At 38.2% G+C, this 19,457-nt stretch overlaps 1 protein-coding gene across 1 annotated transcript in view; it reads right to left on the bottom strand.

Annotated features, from left to right (window-relative positions):
• TTC7A (tetratricopeptide repeat domain 7A) overlaps positions 1-19,457 on the bottom strand; it is a 324,338-nt gene that overhangs the window by 115,654 nt on the left and 189,227 nt on the right. The window contains exons 16-17 of the mRNA XM_063443923.1: positions 16,297-16,413; positions 11,429-11,526 (exon numbers count right to left, since the gene is read on the bottom strand). Coding sequence (XP_063299993.1) covers positions 11,429-11,526; positions 16,297-16,413 — 215 coding nt within the window. The remainder of the gene's footprint in view (positions 1-11,428; positions 11,527-16,296; positions 16,414-19,457) is intronic.

Raw genomic sequence — 19,457 nt, 5'->3', positions numbered from 1 at the left:
CATCCACGTGTACTTAAGGAACTAAGTGTAGAAATAAGCGAACCTCTGTTTTTAATCTTTCAAGATTCTTTTCTTTCAGGAAGTGTTCCGGAGGATTGGAGGAAGGCAGATGTGGTTCCTATATTCAAAAAGGGTTCAAAATCCTTGCCTGGAAATTATAGACCTGTGAGCTTAACTTCTGTGGCTGGTAAAATATTTGAAAGGTTATTAAGGGATAATATTCAAGAATTCCTTGAGAAGAATATGGTTATCAGCAAAAATCAGCACGGTTTTATGAAGCACAGGTCGTGTCAAACTAACTTGATTGCGTTCTACGAAGAAGTAAGTAGAATTATAGATCAGGGTGTTGCAGTGGATGTGATCTATTTGGATTTTGCCAAGGCATTTGATACAGTTCCACACAAAAGATTAGTGTTCAAACTCAAGGAAATCGGTCTCGATGAAAATGCTTGTTCTTGGGTAGAACATTGGCTTAAAAACAGAATACAAAGAGTTGTCATTAATGGTAAATTTTCAAGCTGGACAGAGGTGGCAAGTGGTGTCCCTCAGGGGTCTGTTCTGGGACCCCTTCTATTTAACATTTTTATAAATGATCTTGAAGACAGCATTGAAAGTCATGTTTCAGTGTTTGCAGATGACACAAAACTTTGTAAAATAATACAATGTGAGCAAGATATTACTTTGCTGCAGAAGGATTTAGATAGACTGGAGGACTGGGCACTCAAATGGCAGATGAAATTTAATGTTGAAAAATGCAAAGTTATGCACTTCGGCGTAAAGAATACACAAGCAACGTATACCCTTAATGGAAGTGAATTAGGGATAACAACACACGAAAAGGACTTGGGAATTGTTATAGACAACAAACTATGCAACAATGTGCAATGTCAATCAGCAGTGGCCAAGGCCAGTAAGGTATTGTCATGCATAAAAAAGGGCATTCATTCTCGGGACGAGAATATCATTTTGCCTCTCTATAAATCACTGGTAAGACCACATATTGAATATGCTGTGCAATTTTGGGCACCTGTTCTAAAGAAGGATATCATGGCACTAGAAAAAGTGCAGAGGCGGGCTACAAAATTAATAAAAGGAATGGAACATATCAGCTATGAAGAAAGGTTAACAAATTTAAACCTATTTAGTTTAGAAAAACGTCGCCTGAGAGGGGATATGATAACATTATACAAATATATTCGAGGCCAATACAAACCATTGTGTGGAAATCTATTCACAAACAGGACTTTACATAGGACACGAGGCCATGCGTTTAGACTGGAAGAAAGAAGATTTCGTCTAAGGCAAAGGAAAGGTTTTTTTACTGTAAGAACAATCAGGATGTGGAATTCTCTGCCTGAAGAAGTGGTTTTATCAGAGTCCATACAGATGTTCAAACAGCTACTAGATGCATACTTGCAAAGACAGAATATTCAAGGATATAATCTTTCAATGTAGGGTAATAACTGCTTGATTCAAGGATAAATCTGACTGCCATTCTGGGGTCAAGAAGGAATTTTTTGTCCTAGCTTGTTGCAAAATTGTGCTTCAAACTGGGTTTTTTTGTTTGTTTTTGTTTTTGCCTTTTGGATCAACAGCAAAAAACAAATGTGAGGAAGGCTGAACTTGATGGACGCAAGTCTCTTTTCAGCTATCTAGCTATCTAACTATGTAACTATGTAACTATGTAACCTGCAAAGGGTGTCTGAGCCTTTAAATGGTCTCTGTCTGGTTTAGTAGGAATCACAATCATGGGGAAGACTGCTGACCTGACAGTTGTGCAGAAAACCATCATTGATACCCTCCATAAGGAGGGAAAGCATCAAAAGGTATTTGCGAAGGAAGTTGGAAGTTCCCAAAGTGCTGTATCAAAGCACATCAATAGAAAGTTATGTGGAAGGGAAAAAGGTGGAAGAAAAAGGTGCACAAGCAGCAGGGATGACCACAGTCTGGAGAGGATTGTCAGGAAAAGGCCATTCAAAAGTGTTGGGGACTTTCACAAGGAGTGGACTGAGGCTGGAGTCAGTGCATCAAGAGCCACCACACACAGACGGATCCTGGACATGGGCTTCAGATGTCGTATTCATCTTGTCAAGCCGCTCCTGAACAACAAGCAACGTCAGAAGCGTCTTACCTGGGCTTCAGAAAAACAGACCTGGTCTGTTTCTCAATGGTCCAAAGTCCTCTTTTCTGATAAGAGCAACTTTTGCATCTCATTTGGAAACCAAGGACCCAGAGTCTGGAGGAAGAATGGAGAGGCACACACTGCAAGATGCTTGAAGTCCAGTGTGAAGTTTCCACAGTTTGTGTTGATTTGGGGAGCCATGTCATCTGCTGGTGTTGGTCCACTGTGCTTCGTTAAGTCAAAGGTCAACGCAGCCGTCTACCAGGAGATTTTGGAGCACTTAATGCTTCCTTCCGCAGATGAGCTTTATGGGGATGCTGACTTTATTTTCCAGCAGGACTTGGCACCTGCCCACACTGCCAAAAATACCAAAGCCTGGTTCAATGACCATGGGATTACTGTGCTTGATTGGCCAGCAAACTCACCTGACCTGAACCCCATAGAGAATCTATGGGGCATTGCCAAGAGAAAAATGAGAGACATGAGACAGATGCAGAAGAGCTGAAGGCCGCTATTGAAGCATCCTGGTCTTCCATAACACCTCAGAAGTGCCACAGGCTTAAAGCTTCCATGCCACGCCGCATTGAGGCAGTAATTGCTGCAAAAGGGGCCCAAACAAAGTACTGAGTCCATATGCATGCTTATACTTTTCAGAGGTCCGATATTGTTCTATGTACACTCCTTGTTTTATTGATTGCATGTAATATTCTAATTTACTGAGATTGTGGATTTGGGGTTTTCACGAGCTGTAAGCCATAATCATCGCACTTATGACAAATCACGGCTTGAACTCTCTTGCTTTGCATGTAATGCGTCTATCTCATATATTAGTTTCCCCTTTTACGTTGCATTACTGAAATAAATGAACTTTTGCACGATATTCTAATTTTTCGAGTATCACCTGTGGATATCGTTTATGAGATGTACACATAGCCATCTGGTGTTTGTATTGTAAACTTTTAAGGACCCAGATAGGGCAAGTCCTAAAATATGTAATGTAAAGCAAAGCAGTTGCAGCACTGAAAGAGTTAAGTTGTTAAGTAATTTTTTGATTTGTTAAGGTTATCATTCGTGCATTGCGTTGGTTTAGGTCAGGCTTTTTAATGATTAATTTACTAAGGTTTGACTGGATGCTATTAGCAGCGGGTGTTGTTAAGTACAATTTTTATTTTCTCATGTTATTTATGTAAATTAATTGTATTCGCACAAAGTGCATTTTTGAAGTAACCTAGCGATGTAACCGGTAGACTTGTGCGCATATCCTTTTAGCCTGCAACAAACGAATCAAGTTACTGTGAATCTGCGAATCAACTAATAAATCCGTTTGGGATTTACGAGACGGATCAATTTGTTCAGGCGTAGATTAACAGGAAGTATATTCGTTCGTCACAGGTGAAAAGGATTTGTGAACAAATCTAATGTTTACAAATGCACATCATGCTCATAATAAAACATTAGAAAATGATTCGTACACAAGTCTAATAAGCAGAGAAAATTGATGGTTATTTTATTGTCCTCTGTTTTAGACACCTGACACCTGACGAAATCATGGCGTACATTTGTTAACTCCTTGAGAACCACTTTAATACCCCCTAAAAGGACAATTAGACCCTAAAGCACCCTTTGCTATTATTAAATGTCCTGCTTACTTTGCAATTGAAGATTTATGAAACCCTGCATTTGTTAAACTAGTCGGACATTCCATTTGCTTTCATAATCTTTAACGGCACACTTCGTCTGATGTATTATGGCATTGGTCCTTAAGGGATTAAGAAACCAATTATTAGGTTAGGACAAAATAATTTTCTGCAGAAGATTTATCAACTAGTTAATTGAGAGTTTGTTTGAGATTCCTGTTTAAACAATAAACTGTTCCCTCCAGCAGCCTATAGAATCTGTATACTGCAGGGCAGTGCTTTTCCTTCGTAACTTAATATGTATCCAGGAAAACACAGGGATCTGGTAAGGCTTAGTGGAATGCAACAGATGGGATCATTCACTAAACCATCAATGAATTGCACAATTTACACCAAAATGGTCAATCCTGAAAAATTGGTGACGTTTTCCAAATCACCAGTTTAGACCAAAAAAAAAATAATAATATTTAATTCCCTTAGACAATTCTCAACACTTTGCCATATCCAGGGCTATTTTAAGTGGAGGGGATTCAATGTGATTGTCAAGTGACTTTCAGAATGTCAGAAACTTTGGGAGAATGATGCTAGTTTGAAATCAAATTAGAATTTTACTTAGAAATGTTGACAACGCACAATTATCTATCATTGCTTTATTACGGGTTTGCATCTAAGAGAACCGTCTGGAGCTTTTGCTTACCAAACCTACAGCCCATGAGATATGTAGAACTCCAGATAATCAGCACACTCTAACAGAAGTGAGCAACCTTTAGCAGACCAGACATCGTGGACTGCATATCCCCTGATGCTTTGCCAGACGTATGGTTGTGAGAGCATTTTGGGAGATGCAGTCCAAGATTTAGAGTGGCGAAGGTTGCCTACCCCTGTGAGTCTACTGCATGATAAAGGTGAACTCTACTGAAACATGGGATCTATTAAAAGGCATCAATGGACACGTAATTATGGTTGTGGTCTTATTTAGTCACTGTGATTAAATGACCCAATAGCAGCCAGCACTGCGATACTAAAATAGAGTTTCAGTGGCACTATATTTTCTCTAACGATATTAATGAAAAATAGGTTTCCTATTTAGCTCCAGTTCCTGTGTTCAACAGCAGAGACAAACAAACATTCTATAAATGAATGCACATATATTACAAACTTCATTGCTAAATTATACATTAGAAATTATATAAAACTCTGGCCCAGCGGTGGCTTTTAAACATTACCTGGAAAGCGCTGGTATAAATTGACATTGATTACATGTGTTCTGACTTTTTTCCAAAGAGTACGCAGTTATTGAATGGCCAGAGCGTTAATGTAGGATATAAAATATTTAAATAATAAAGTATGGGTTTTAAATGATTAATCATGTGGCCAAAATAACAACCCATTCAGAGGTATCGGAGGTATTATGACTTCGCTATTATTAAGCTCGTTGGATAGTTTAATTATTCATTTAAAGTGTATTCAGTAACTTTATACACTGCAGGTGTTGTTCAAAATTTAAATACTTTCCATGAAAGCCAATTAATGAGCTATCCGTTCAAGAGACACTGCCAAGACCAGGCGGTGAAACATAACCTATGCTTATTCTTGGGAAAAACAAACAATTCACTTCTATAGAATATACAAACTCTTTAATCCTTTTTATTATTATTTTTATTTTATTATGTTTAATATCACTATCACCTTATAAGCTTTTCACATCGAAAAGCCAAAAGGGAAATGCATATTTATCTATTTAATTTTTATACTTTAGTATAATTAATGATCTATTAAATCCCAAATGAAATATCATTAGCATAATCATAAGTCAACTTGCAATGGAAAAAAAAATAAATTTTTAAATTTTCTCTTAGATAAAGAGAAATAGGGTTTCTGTCTTTTTTTTTACATCATGAGAGGGCATTGTAATAAGCCTGTAAACTTGTCTGAAATTCCATACTACAGGTGTGGTTGGACATCCCTGTCAGCCATGTATATAACACATTTCATCTGGCAGTTCTACTGCCAAACTCTATACCAGCCATCAATAATTTTCAGGGATACAGTACTACTGCCAATCTACTGTCTGACATTCCATACTAGTATAGGCCAGAATAAGGCACTGTCAGACATATCCAGCCAATGTATTGGATTGTCCTTTAAACTGTCTTACATCCTCAACCATTGTAATGCATAACTCCCAACATTTCACAGATACAAAGAGGGGCACTTTAAAGGTACACTATAGTCACCAGAACAACTACAACTATTGTATTTCTTATGGTGAGTATAATCATTAACTGCAGGCTTTTTGCTGTAAACACTGTCTTTTCAGAGAAAAAGGGGCGTGCGCACAGCGGCTGGTGTCCAGAAGGGTGTCCGGACCATCAGGAGTCACTGCAGCTTCTACTAGGGAGGTTGTTTTATCCCTTTTCATCGTTGTTTGGAGGAACCCATGTTAGTTTAATCAAGGAAAATAGGTCTGTTCCACCCAGGTGCAGCCACCATGCTTACCCACTGATGTCCCAGGAACTGGGTGCAGAACTGCATTCCCTCTGTGCGGAAAGATATGACACAGGATGTCAATACTACAAATAGAGAAGGATTAAAACCCCAGAGGGCCTGTTACGGGCACTCTACAGGTCGTTACGGAATTACCCTGTTTATTTTACCGTATACTCTGTTTCGGTAGTTATATTGTATAAAACGCCTTACACGAACAGTCAGGACTATGTATTCGTGCATACGAACAAAGGGCCACCTAGCCCTTGGCTTGTGCCGCCACTTAACCTTTTTCACCTTTAAAACAACCGAATGACCGACCACCCTACAAGTGGAGTGTGCTTCCAATTGACCACCGGGAAACTGCGGTCTGCGGTTAACCGCAAGCCTAATTGACTGCCTCAGGGTGGCCTCGTTCGGGTAATAATTCCCTAAACGAGGACCACCTATATCCTGGAGTGTGGCCCAATTAGTATGTTGGGTCTGTGGTTAACCGCAAGTTAAGTATGGCGGTCTCTGTTTGGCTCACGAAGGGCTGGGACAACCATCCTCTGAGCGGTGTTCGCGCAACTGTTCAGCCGCTACTTGCTCCAGGGGTTTTAGGGCCAGGTCCAGCTCCCTATTCACCAGCCTGAAAACATGGCCGCCATCTTGTGTTCGGGACAAAAAGGCACGAAAGGACTTTGTATTGAAGAGACTGGCTATACCGTTCGTGAGATCTGAGCGCTATTCGCCTATCTGCTGCGCTCAGATCTGGGCTATCCAACGAATGGTGGAATATAAGATGTGTCTATTAAAATGTTATAGTTATGTATTTTTATAATGTTTTATATGTTACAATAAAACGTGGGATTTTGGAGATAATTAAATTGCCATAACCGTTAGAGTAATTATCTCCAAGCTGGGCGGTGACTATTTCAAACGATACACTGTAATGCCATTGGTCAACTGTTTGTATTGTCCCTGTATCCCATCAGGTATCCCATCAGGTCCAGAGGGGGCTGTCCCCGGACCTGGGGTTTTGCATAAATAGCGATGCCTGTGTTCCATTAAACTTAGTTCGTTTTGACCCTCAAATCGCAGCCTCGACTCGTTTTGTGGGAACAAGGGTATCCTAGCTGTACCATAGCTAGTGGGATCGCAGGATTCTTGTGGTATGCTGAACGGAACGGCGCTTCTCTCTCTCTACACTCGGGAACCAGGACATCCAAGCGGTCCAGCCTTCAGCTAGCTTGGAGGTAACAGTTACAGGGCCCTAGTTAGGTTACCAGTCTAAAGCCCCCTTCATCACTCACATGGGGATGGTGAATGTGGACAAGAAAATTCAAGTTGTGTTTGCCTCTGTTTAAGCGCTGGTCCTTAGGCAACCTCTGAATATGGAGGACCACTAGAGGACAAAAATTGCTTTCAGGAAACCAGAAGTGATTAAGTTTTTTGGAACCACGTTTCTCAAGCTGAATTTAATTGTTTTCAACATTTCCTGGGATTCTCAGTCCCATGTGGTTGCCTGAGCATCGTATGACAAGCAGTCTGCAATAGCTTGAGTGCAGACACTAGTTCAATCTGTTTTCAGTGCTTCAATACCCGAATACAATCTCATGTCCACTCATGCAGTCTGGATATTTAGTGCAAAAGCAAATAATTATCAGATGGCTGAAATATTTCTGCATCAAAGTAAGAACTCGTACATATCTTGGCTGAAAGTACAAAAAGAATCGAAGCAATTCAACCTTGCACAATGTTGGCAACATTGGTGTTTTATTATCGCCAACATAATTCTACTGAGCTGAGAAAATCTAAACACAAAAAAAAAAAAATGAAAAAGATTTCTTGGGCTCAGGTCACAATAAAGATCGGTATTTTGAGTGACAAACCTTTTGAAATTGATACATTCTTTTACAATACAGTCCACCAAGACAGTTCAGATATTATTATTGCCAGTATTTTCCACAGAGCTTTACAGTTTTACAATTTAGTATATTCAGTACATAAGAGACGGACAACAAGTGTTAAAGGGATACTGTAGGCATTATAACAGCTTTATCTTATTGAAGTAGCATTAGTGTCTGGAGTCCCCAGGTGCTGAGTGTCTGTCATTCAGTGTTAAACAAATTGTAATGCTAAATGAGAGTCCCCTGAAGCCCGTCCGCTCTGTGCCAATTGGGCAAGCAAGAAAGCATTAGCCTGAGCAGCAACTGGCGACTGTGATAGACTAACGGTGTCAGCTGAACATTTTTAGCCTCTCACAGTGCCAATTGTAGGCATGAATTTTATGGCCAAAAAGAAGCAAGTAACACCTACGTCAGCCATACCTCACTCAGTAAGAGTTGGACTGTGGGAGGCAGGGTTAAACTGCTTGAAAGTGGCTTAAAACTGAATTGAGGAACAATGCTAGAGGGCTCCAGGCATCACAATTAATTCAATGAAATAAAATGTTTATAGTCTACAGTGTCCCTTTAAGAAAAATAGAAGGTAAAGGGGTCCAGCCTAGGCAAACGACTGAAACCTTCACTGTGATGTTTTATACACAGTTTTGGGTCCATGTTCAGCTTACACTGTGATATATCCTTAAACGTCTTACATTATATAGTGTCCTCTATGCAATCTCATTCTATAATGTAATGTTCCACTACAGTCTTGTCTTGTATTATATATAGTTGTAATCAAAATGATCTAACCCCCATTGAAAATCAGGTTTATTGTCAAAATTTACAGACTTTCAGCTATCTGCATAGAACAAATCAAACAAAAGCAATTGAAATAGCTCAACAAATGCTTCAAGTGGTTTCCCCAAATTCAACTGAAAATTCTAATTATAATGACTTCTCCAGTCTCAAAATTATTCAACCCCCTGAGTAGAATCCCTCACAACAGCACAAATATGTAAAACAGGTGTTGTCTCAAGCGTACCTGATGAAACTAATCAATGGATTCATTAGTTGCACCAGGTGTGCTTGAGCTGGAACACTTGAAATACCTAAACTGGCTAGGGGTTTGTCCCTCACAACAGCACAAATATGTAAAACAGGTGTTGTCTCAAGCACACCTGATGAAACTAATAATGACTTCATTAGTTGCACCATGTGTGCTTGAGCTGGAACACTTGAAATACCTAAACTGGCTAGGGGTTTGTTGAGTGTCATGTTTGACTGCATGTTAGAAATATGGCAAAAGAATGGTCCACAAAGTTAAGAGAAGAGATCATTGTCCTACATAAACAAGGAACAGGATACAGCAAAGCCACTGAATGTTCATAGAGACACCGTTTGGAGCATGGGTCACAAGTTCAAAGTTGAAGAACAGTGGTTACACTACCGGGAAGTGACAGAAAAAGGAAGCTATCAATGACTGCAACCAGATTTCTGACAAGGCAGGCTATGAAAAGCCCTTGAGTTATTGCAAAATACCTGCACCAAGACTTGGTGGCAACAGGCACTGAGGTTTCAGTGAGCACAGTAAGGTGCGTACTTAACATAGAAGGTTTCCATTCCATAACTCCAAGATGTACATCTCTACTGACCCAAAAGCACACGAAAAGTTGGATCCAATATGCTCAAAATCATATAAATAAGCCACAGAAGTTTTGGATATATGTTCTGTGGAGCAATGAAAAAAAAAAACTGGAACTTTTGGACCAATGGATGAGCAATATGTCTGTAGGAAAAAAAAACACTCTGCCTACAGTTAAATACGGTGAAGGCTCAGTAATGCTCAGGGGCTGCTTTGCAACCTCTGGCACTGGAAACCTACAGCATGTGGAAGTCAAGATGGATTAAAGTATCAGGAAATCCTAGGAGAAAATGTCATGCTGTCTGTGAGGAACCTGAAATTTGGGCGTCATTGGACCTTACAATAAGACAATGATACCAAGCATACCTCAAATTCCACCAAGGCTTGGTTGCAGAAGAACTCCTGGAAATATCTACAGTGGCCATCATAGTCATCTGACTTGAACCCCATAGAAAATCTCGTGGGATTTGAAGAAGGTGGTTGCAGCACAGAAACCTAAGAATAATACTGAACTCAAGGCCATGGCTCATGAGCAATGGGCGAAGATTCCTCAGGAACGCTGCCAGAAGCTGTTATCTGGCTTTGCATCTCGTTTGCAGCAGGTCATAACAGCAAATGGGTGCTCTACTAAGTACTAATTATGCTTGCCATTAAGGGGTTGAGTAATTGTGAGACAGGAGAAGTCATAATAAGTTGTATGTTCAGTTGAATTCGGGGAAACCATTTGAAGCATTCATTGTGTTGAGCTATTTCAATTGCTTTTGTTTGATTTGTTCATTTTAAAACAGCTGAAAGTCTGTACATTTTGACAATAAACTTGATTTTCAATGGGGTTAAATAATTTTGATTAAAACTGTAACGCACAACTATTACTATAGTTCACTATATGTCTTCTATAAATCTTCAGCCTATACTGTATTTATTCTGTCCTTCACTCTTTGGTACGTGTTGGTGCCCCATGCAAACCAAAAGGCAAACATGTATGTTATGTTTTCTGTGATTAGCACCTAATAACCCATAGTTAGGTTTATTGTAATAAAAGATCTCAGAATTCCAAGCCTTTCCACAAATTTATCAAATCTTGGCACTGAATATACATCACATTTCAAAACTGTATTTAACTTTTAAAAATCATTACAAATCCAATTGTGCTATTTGGCTTTGGTACCAACATTATTGGACTACTCGGGTTGATGGTTGATTTGAGGTTCTGTATTACACTGTGAGTAATATTTTTGTCATTTCCTAATGTTTACATATTATTCTTCTCCTATGATTAAAATCATGTAATAAAATATTAGTTTTACATAGGAGGCATTGAAAAGATATATTTTATTTATTTGAGAAATTCCTTTACTTCTTTTTTGTGTATATAGAAAAAAGGGACCCTACCCACTGTAGGGAAGAACAAAGCAGGGATTGTCTGAGCTACTACCCGACTCCTTTCGTGTGAGAAAAATTAGTTTGAGCCTAAAAAAAAAAAAAAAGACGCCAGACCTAGAGATATTTTTCACGAATGATGTCTTGTCTGAATACATAATTACTTCAAGATCATTCTGGACCTTTGGATTTTATTAGTTGTGGACTTGTATTACATTAAACAATTAATAAATGTAAAATAGCAAACAATCACAATGCTTGTGAACTAAGCACATAGCAGTGGCAGCCTTACTATTTTCGGGATCGTGAGAATCTGGAAGTGTAAGGAACATTCCACTGGGTTTTTTCGTCAAAGGGGCATCAGGTATACTGCTTTCTTTTTCACATTCACTAAAAAAAAAGGATAAAATAGTTTGTAATGTACAGCTATTACTAATGAAGCTATTACGAAGCTAAGTTTTAAACTACTATAAGCAATATCACGAGAATTATTCAAATGAAACCAAGAATAACCCCACAGACAGCAATTCCAACCGAACGCTAATAACATAATTAGCAGCAGTATCACGGTGACTGAAATACTATGCTTTACATATTGTTGCAAAATTGGTTTTAGGTTATTAAAATTTCCTTTTAACTAAAAGACATGAAGTTCGTAACACTTTATTAGGCAATAGACGACATTAAGCTGTAGTCAGTAAGCAATGGCATTCACTGTTCTGTTTCTTAGCCTCAACACTCCATTGCCAAATATGAGTCACATTTTCAGAGTGGGTAGCAACTTTTCCATAACACTTGTTTGTATTTTGTTCTTTTGTTGCTCGGTTTTCCGTATCACATACATTTCAATTTATTTGATTAATGGGATTTGTGTGAAGGATTTTTAATTATTTTCAAAACATGATTGGAAAGTGGCTGGACCTATAATTTCTTCTTCAAATGTAATATAGTACAGAAAACTATAGTTATACATTTGAAGAAGAAACTATAGTTTTTTGTACTATATTAAAATCGCTTGTTTAGCAGATATACCTCAGTTAACACAGTAACTGAAGATAACTGCTATTAGCTAACATTTGAAAGGACTATTTACACAATTGTATCCAACAAAGACTACAACAGTTGCAAAAATATTGTGGACTCTATAGCAACTCTCTTTTTATACTACTGAAATCTTATTACTTTGAATTTTTACCTACCTTTTTGATCAGTACTTTTAACATTTTGTGCAGAATAAGGTTAACATATGGTGCAATTACTGTAGATTTCAATGTATATAAGTACTGTTTTTTATGAGCATTGATTTCTAAGCAATTTTTATCAACTTTATTTTGCAAGGTTTTATATCATTTATTACTCCTGGATAACTATTAGAGTTAATCTAATATTTTATCTTAGCTTTGCACTTTGGGGTTATCTGGTGGGAACCCTTTTATTTCCAGTTAGAGTAATATCTCTATCCACACTATTTACTCCTTATTTGTGAGGTTTGTTATCTCCACTATTACAGGACATTTCTGTTTTTGGAATGCAAAATTATATACCGTATTTATCGGCGTATAACACGCACTTTTTCTCCCTGAAAATAGGGGGAAAATGATGTGTGCGTGTTATACGCCGATATACCATATTTACTTACCTGTCTTGAAGCATGGGCCTGTGTTCAGCGCGCACCGCGGTACTGGAACTTCAATTTCAATTTCCGGTTTCCGGCGGGACTGAAAGGAAGTGAGTGAGCACACTTCCTTTCAGTCCCGCCAGAAACCGGAACCTGAAATTGAAGTTCCAGTACCGCGGTGCGCGCTGTGAAGCCGGCCCACGCTTCAAGACAGGTAAGTAATTATGGGACAAGGGGAGGGAAAGTGCACTAGGGGACACTATGGGAGGGGGTGGAGAATACTATGGGGGGGGAGAATACTATGGAAAGGGGGGGAACACTATGGGATGAGGGGGGAACACTATGGAATGAGGGGGGAACACTATGGGAGGGGGTGGAGAATACTATGGGAGGGGGGGAGAATACTATGGAAAGGGGGGGGGCACTATGGGATGAGGGGGGGACACTATGGGAGGGGGTGGAGAATACTATGGAAAGGGGGGGGCACTATGGGATGAGGGGGGGAATACTATGGGAGGGGGGGGGGAATTTCCTGGAATTTCCTTCTTAAAAAGAGGTGCGTGTTATACGCCGATAAATACGGTACGTAAAAAAAATAAAAAATACTGTATCCACAAAATCTAACCACATTCAGATATATATTGACCAACAGAAAATGCAGAGATCATGAGGAGATGAGTTAAAAAATAAAGAAAGTTATGTTTTTTTCAGTCAGTAGCTGCAAAATCACATTAACCATGCTCTGTTTTTTTTATCCCCCCCCCCCAAGACTCAACTAACTCAAGATCACTCAAAGTTAGTCAATTTCATCATAATAAAACCTTAGCTGTCAAACATATAGGAAAGGGCAAGTTTAATGTTACAAAGGATACCATTAAATGCTGTAGATGCCAAAAATAAATTGATATTTTGTTATTTATTACTAAGTGATCTATATCAGAAATACACCCTGGGCATCCATTGACTCCACTTTCCATTTTCTGTGTTCCTCGAGGGTTAGCTACGTACATTGAACAACAAAAAAATGGGTCTGGGTTCTATTATCTATAATAAATTTATCATAAGTAAGTCATTTCTATATTTTTCCTTAACAGCCAATGGGGGGGATTTTGAGATAAACACAGCAGTAGAGAGTAAGAGTTCCATTCCCGACAGGAAAGAACTCAACTTGTAGAATATGATTTTCTTAGCATTGCAGTCTGTGGAAACATTGGTTCTAGAACTGATACGGCCAGAGGAAGACGTACACATTTCTTGGCTTTAGAAACCGAAGAAGAAGTAAAAAAATAAAAATAAAACTGAAGCGATAATAAGGAGCCAATTTTTCTAGAATTAATATGGCTTTTCCAATCATTTGACTAAAAAATATACAGTGATTAATGGAGTCACCTAAAAGATAGACTTTTATTTATTTTTATTATTAAGGCCTGTCTTGTACCATAGCAATACAATGATAATAGAGCTACTTAATTGGAATATATATGGGTTTTCATTAAAATGGCACAGGGCTAACGTTTACTACATGCAAGATACATAGCTAATTAGAATATCTTGTTAATTCAGAATCTTATTGAAACAAGATTTTTACAGACCAAAAAGATTTTTCACGGTTTGATTCCCATGCTCCATAACCTCAATGCACACCATCATGAGATCTGTGGATTCTATTCTCTAAACCCCAAAGCTACTGAGGCCAAAAATAGCCAAGCTCTGACTGTAGCTGAGATGGACAAGTTCTTTGGAAATGATTTAAGGTTTTTGGACCCTTCCTTTAAAATGATTTAATATTTTGAAAAATATTTTTAAATATATAGATTTAAAAAAAGATATTTTAATATTTAAAAAAAATTAATTAAATGTATCCAAAAATATGAAATCACTTTAAAAAGCTTATCCAAAAACATTGAATTGATGCCCTAATTAACTAATATGCGCTTAGTGAATAACCATGTAAATGTTATTTTACTTTGTGTACCACTAACTCTTATCCTTAACCATAGGTTCCCCTTGACTCTATTCCCCCCTAATTCTAGGAGAACTTAAATGGTGTAATAATGGTTCAGGCAAAATGGGGTGATAATGACTAGCGTTACTTAAGCAGTTTAATAAAACCGAACAAAAACAAACAGGGTTATTTACCAAAATAAGAATTCAAACTGAATTTCAAATTTAATGGCGAGGTAACCAAACTGGAAGCATACCACATCGGATTTTCCAAGTTCAGCAATTTTGGCTTTACATTTTAAATTCACTTTGAATTCACTGTGAATTTTCCCTTTAGTGAGCTAAATCAACCTGTTATAGTAACAGTAACCTAGCCTGTTTACTGCCTCTACCCATACTTATACCACTATCTATACATATCATACATCTAATCTTACTTATGGTATCTATCCTCTAAGACATATTTAATGACTATACTAAACGATATTTGTTGGATTAGGCAAAGTGACAGGCCCACTTTAACCTTGTACATAAACCTTGTATTATTATTATTATCATCGCTATTTATATAGCGCCAACAGATTCTGTATCGCTTTACAATATTATAAGGGGGGGGGGGGGGGGAGATTTAACTATAAATAGGACAATTCCAAGAAAACTTACAGGAACGATAGGTTGAAGAGGACCCTGCTCGAACAAGCTTACAGTCTATAGTTGCTTGTACACAATGTAACATGTTACACATTTCAGATATGGGGATACATTACGTTGAAAAGGTAAAGGTCTATAACATTCTGTCTGATTAATCAGAGATACATCAATAAGGCCAGCTGTTTAAGAATATACGTTGTCACAGTAGTCACAGGGATTTGTTAAAGGGAAACTCCAGGGCCAGGAAAACAATCCGTTTTCCTGGCACTGGAGGGTCCCTCTCCCTCCCACCCCCCAATCCCAGTTTACTGAAGGGGTGAAAACCCCTTCAGTCACTTACCTCAGGCAGCGACATGTCCCACAATGCCGCGAATGCGCATTGGCGCACCCCATAGGAAAGCTTTGAAAATTAATTTCAATGCTTCCCTATGGGGAATAGAGCGACGCTGGAGGTCCTCACACAGCGTGAGGACGTCCAGCGACACTCTAGCACAGATAATCTGTGCTAGGGACCAGGAAGTTCCCTCTAGTGGCTGTCTAGTAGACAGCCACTAGGGGAGGACTTAACCCTGCAAGGTAATTATTGCAGTTTATGAAAAAACTGCAATAATTACACTTGCAGGGTTAAGGGTAGTGGGAGTTGGCACCCAGACCACTCCAATGAGCTGAAGTGGTCTGGGTGCCTGGAGTGTCCCTTTAAGTAATTCTGATATTTTTGAAATCTGACTGAGAAATTAAATTTTGGCCAGAATACGGAACCTAGAAAATGGCATAGTTTGAGAATTTTTCCAGTTTTGATTATTTATCTGGCCTTAACTTTTCTAACTATTTGTCAATTCTCTGCAATTTCAAGTTTAAAGTGTAAACTCCATATTTCATTACATAACGCAATATTATAATATGCACAGCTTTTTCTTCACAATAACTTTGAAAAAAAAATGACTTACTTTAGTTGCGAAAAATTATATAATTTCTGCCATAAATATAGCATATGCCGACATGTAATCAGTGCCTCTTCTGGTCCTTTATGTATCCACTCTAATTTAAGCTTTGTGAACAAAATGCTAAAAGAAAAAAAGAAAAGAGCAATTTTACTGCAAAATGAAATACCTGCGGTAATTTCTCACGATCCATACTGCTTTTAAAAACACAATCACACAAGAGCACAGAACAATTTGAGATCACAAACAATTTTATATAACCTCTCACTGCGATCTTGTTAGTTTGTTTGCAATTAAAGGGCGTTCTATATGAAAAGCAATTCTGGTGCAAATGCTGTAAATGTTAAGCAGTTTCCACGGAAACCAACGGGATGTAAGTGCTAATTGCTCCAATTTTAAAACTCTGTCCCAGAATTGCTATTTTTTGATAACAAAATGCGATGTTTGGCGCTAGCAGATTTTATTATGTATGCTATTCTACCCTTTTATTTAAGTTCTCAAGAGTACGATCATCATATATTTCTGCTGAAGAAACCTTTTAACATTGTATATAAGTATAAAAACCTTGAAATTCTGCAGTTGTGGACAATGTCTTCCATTATGAAAATTAGCCCCTTTGATTAGCATGCAAGAAAATGTATTTTTTTCCCAAAAAAATGTTTTGTTTTTTTTTACACAATAATTTAGAATGTTAGCCGTTTTACAGCTGCAACAAGAAATTCCCCCATGGAATTCAGTAGACTACCTTCTGCCAGTTTATCTATTAAGCAAACCAGAGTCCTACATGATGAGACATGACATTAATTCCCTGTGTATGCTATCCAGATTATGTTCAGCCAAAGAAATCAATAGTAATTCAGTTCATATACTATACATCACAGGAGATAATGTTAAAAAAACGGAAGTATTGCAATCCCGTGGGTTTCCTTGTAGTCTCTGTACAGCACTGCTGATAAAATGCTAAATGAAAACCACGCTTATTCAGGGCTTCTAACAGATAATTTCCTTGTTTTCTAAGAAATCTCCTAATCCGTATAGATCCTGTAATCTCACAAACACAATGCTTTGGAATGAATTGTTCCCTTTTAACTCCTTCAAGGAACACTATAGTCTCCAGAACCACTACAGCTTAATGCAGTGGTTCTGGTGTCTATAGTCTATCCCTGCAGTGTTAGCACTTTAGGAGAAAACACAGTGTTTATGGCTGGCTAGTAACACCTCTAGTGGCTGTCACTCAGACAGCCACTGGAGGTGCTTCCTAGTTCAGTGCAGCAGATTGTGCAGCAAGACCAGCACGCGAGGGACAAAAGGTCAGTTTAATCACTTTGTTTCTTCACAAAGAGGGGGGCCAGATAACCCTAAAAGAGAGTCCAATGCTAAAGTGTTAGGAATACCCGTTTGTGTTCCTAACACTATAGTGTTCCTTTAAGGGCCAATGACAGTTTATGCCGTTAGAATAATCCGGTCTTTAAAAATTTTATTCTAAAAATGGAAAACCCGAGTTATTGTAAGTGAGCTGCTGGGGCTAAAAAAAAAGTGTTCGGTTCAAAGGTCTTTAAAGGAGATCCATAAGGAAGAAAATATATTTGAATATTTTACAGCACACCACTTCCCCCAGTCTCTCTTGATAACATCAGTGAAAAAAATCACTAAGGACTATCTGCTGCTCTGACCTCTAAGCTGTGTTTTAACCTCTGTGTCACGACCCAAAATTGATCATGTAATTTTAGTAGGATCCCACTGGTAGGAAGAGATTCAATATATTCATTAGGCCTCAGACAACTGTGCGCAGTAACTTGCTCATTGTTATAGCACTGTTTCCCCTATTATAGTGAAGACCCATATGATGCTTGGTAGTGTTTAATTATGGCGCTTTACATATAATATTTTAATGTTAAATATATTAACATCGAAGAAGAGTTCCCTGAGCTAAGTTTCCAATTATAGAGCAAGTCACCAATGAATTCTTTGTTCGTCATTTAGGTTATTGACAAAAGAAAAAGATGGGGAACCACTAAAATCTGAAATGCCCTGGATAGTCTGCCTCTACAGATGAAAGAAGTTTGTTGAGGATTCATTTGAATGTAACCATTCATTTTTCTATATAATGCACCACATTCTAGAGCTTTTTAATATGCGAGTGCATTTTGTCAAATATATTATTTTTTACAGTATTAACATTTATCTCTATTTTTCTATTTTTTTATGAGCTGTGAAACATACGTTGGTAAGGGCACCGGAGGTTCCTGCATGGAAATAAATTATGGCTGGTTTACCCATGAATGAATGTATCCTACTCAGAGAGATTTGTATCTTTACTGCTTTTAGTGTTTTGATTTATGTAGCATGTTTAACGTAATGTTGTACTTTTCCACTTTAACCCCTTAAGGACCAAACTTCTGGAATAAAAGGGAATCATGACATGTCACACACGTCATGTGTCCTTAAGGGGTTAATATATGCTGAAACGTATTAGCATTTCCATAAAAAAACAGCTAAGTGAAACTTACAAAAGTTAATTGGTTAAATTCTCTAAGACCAAGCATACAAAAGGCAGGTCACTAACAAACCAGAAACACACTGTTGAGAGAGACACCAACATCTAGCACCTTTGTCTTGGATGTCCCAATACTTGGCCAACCAACAATACCCCAGTATTTATCCATTTTGATACCTAAATATGACTCATTAGGATGTGGACATGGTTGTCCAAAAAGGTGTAGATGTGTATGCTCACCTCTCAACTGTGAGGATACGTTAGATTTGGCATCCTATCAAGACAACCAAGGGGAGCAGAGGTTGAGTAAAAAAAAATTGATAGCTAACTCTACAACCAGCAGTTGTGCAGGATTTGCTGTTCCATGAAACAAGGCCTGCATGGGGAGAAGAAGTGATTCACTAGCTAATATTATAAGTGTTGGCCCTAGAAAAATGACCCACCATCCTGAGATAGGATTCTGAGAGCCAAGAGGTGCATGGTAATGTTTCATGGAGCAGTAAATGAGGCTCCCAGATATAATATAGTCTTTATTGTCTGATTTCACTGCTACAATGAGGCAATAGTGAAAGATCTTCCTAGCAGTTCACATAGGATACACACAGATCTGATTCCCATTGCCTGTTATTGCTGCTTGGGGGTCTGTGGAAGGATTGGTGGAATGAGCAAT

The sequence above is a fragment of the Pelobates fuscus genome, chromosome 2, assembly GCF_036172605.1.
Source record: "Pelobates fuscus isolate aPelFus1 chromosome 2, aPelFus1.pri, whole genome shotgun sequence".
NCBI lineage: Eukaryota > Metazoa > Chordata > Amphibia > Anura > Pelobatidae > Pelobates > Pelobates fuscus.
Note: the sequence above shows the minus strand (reverse complement) of the source record. Positions and strands in the feature narration are given on the sequence as shown.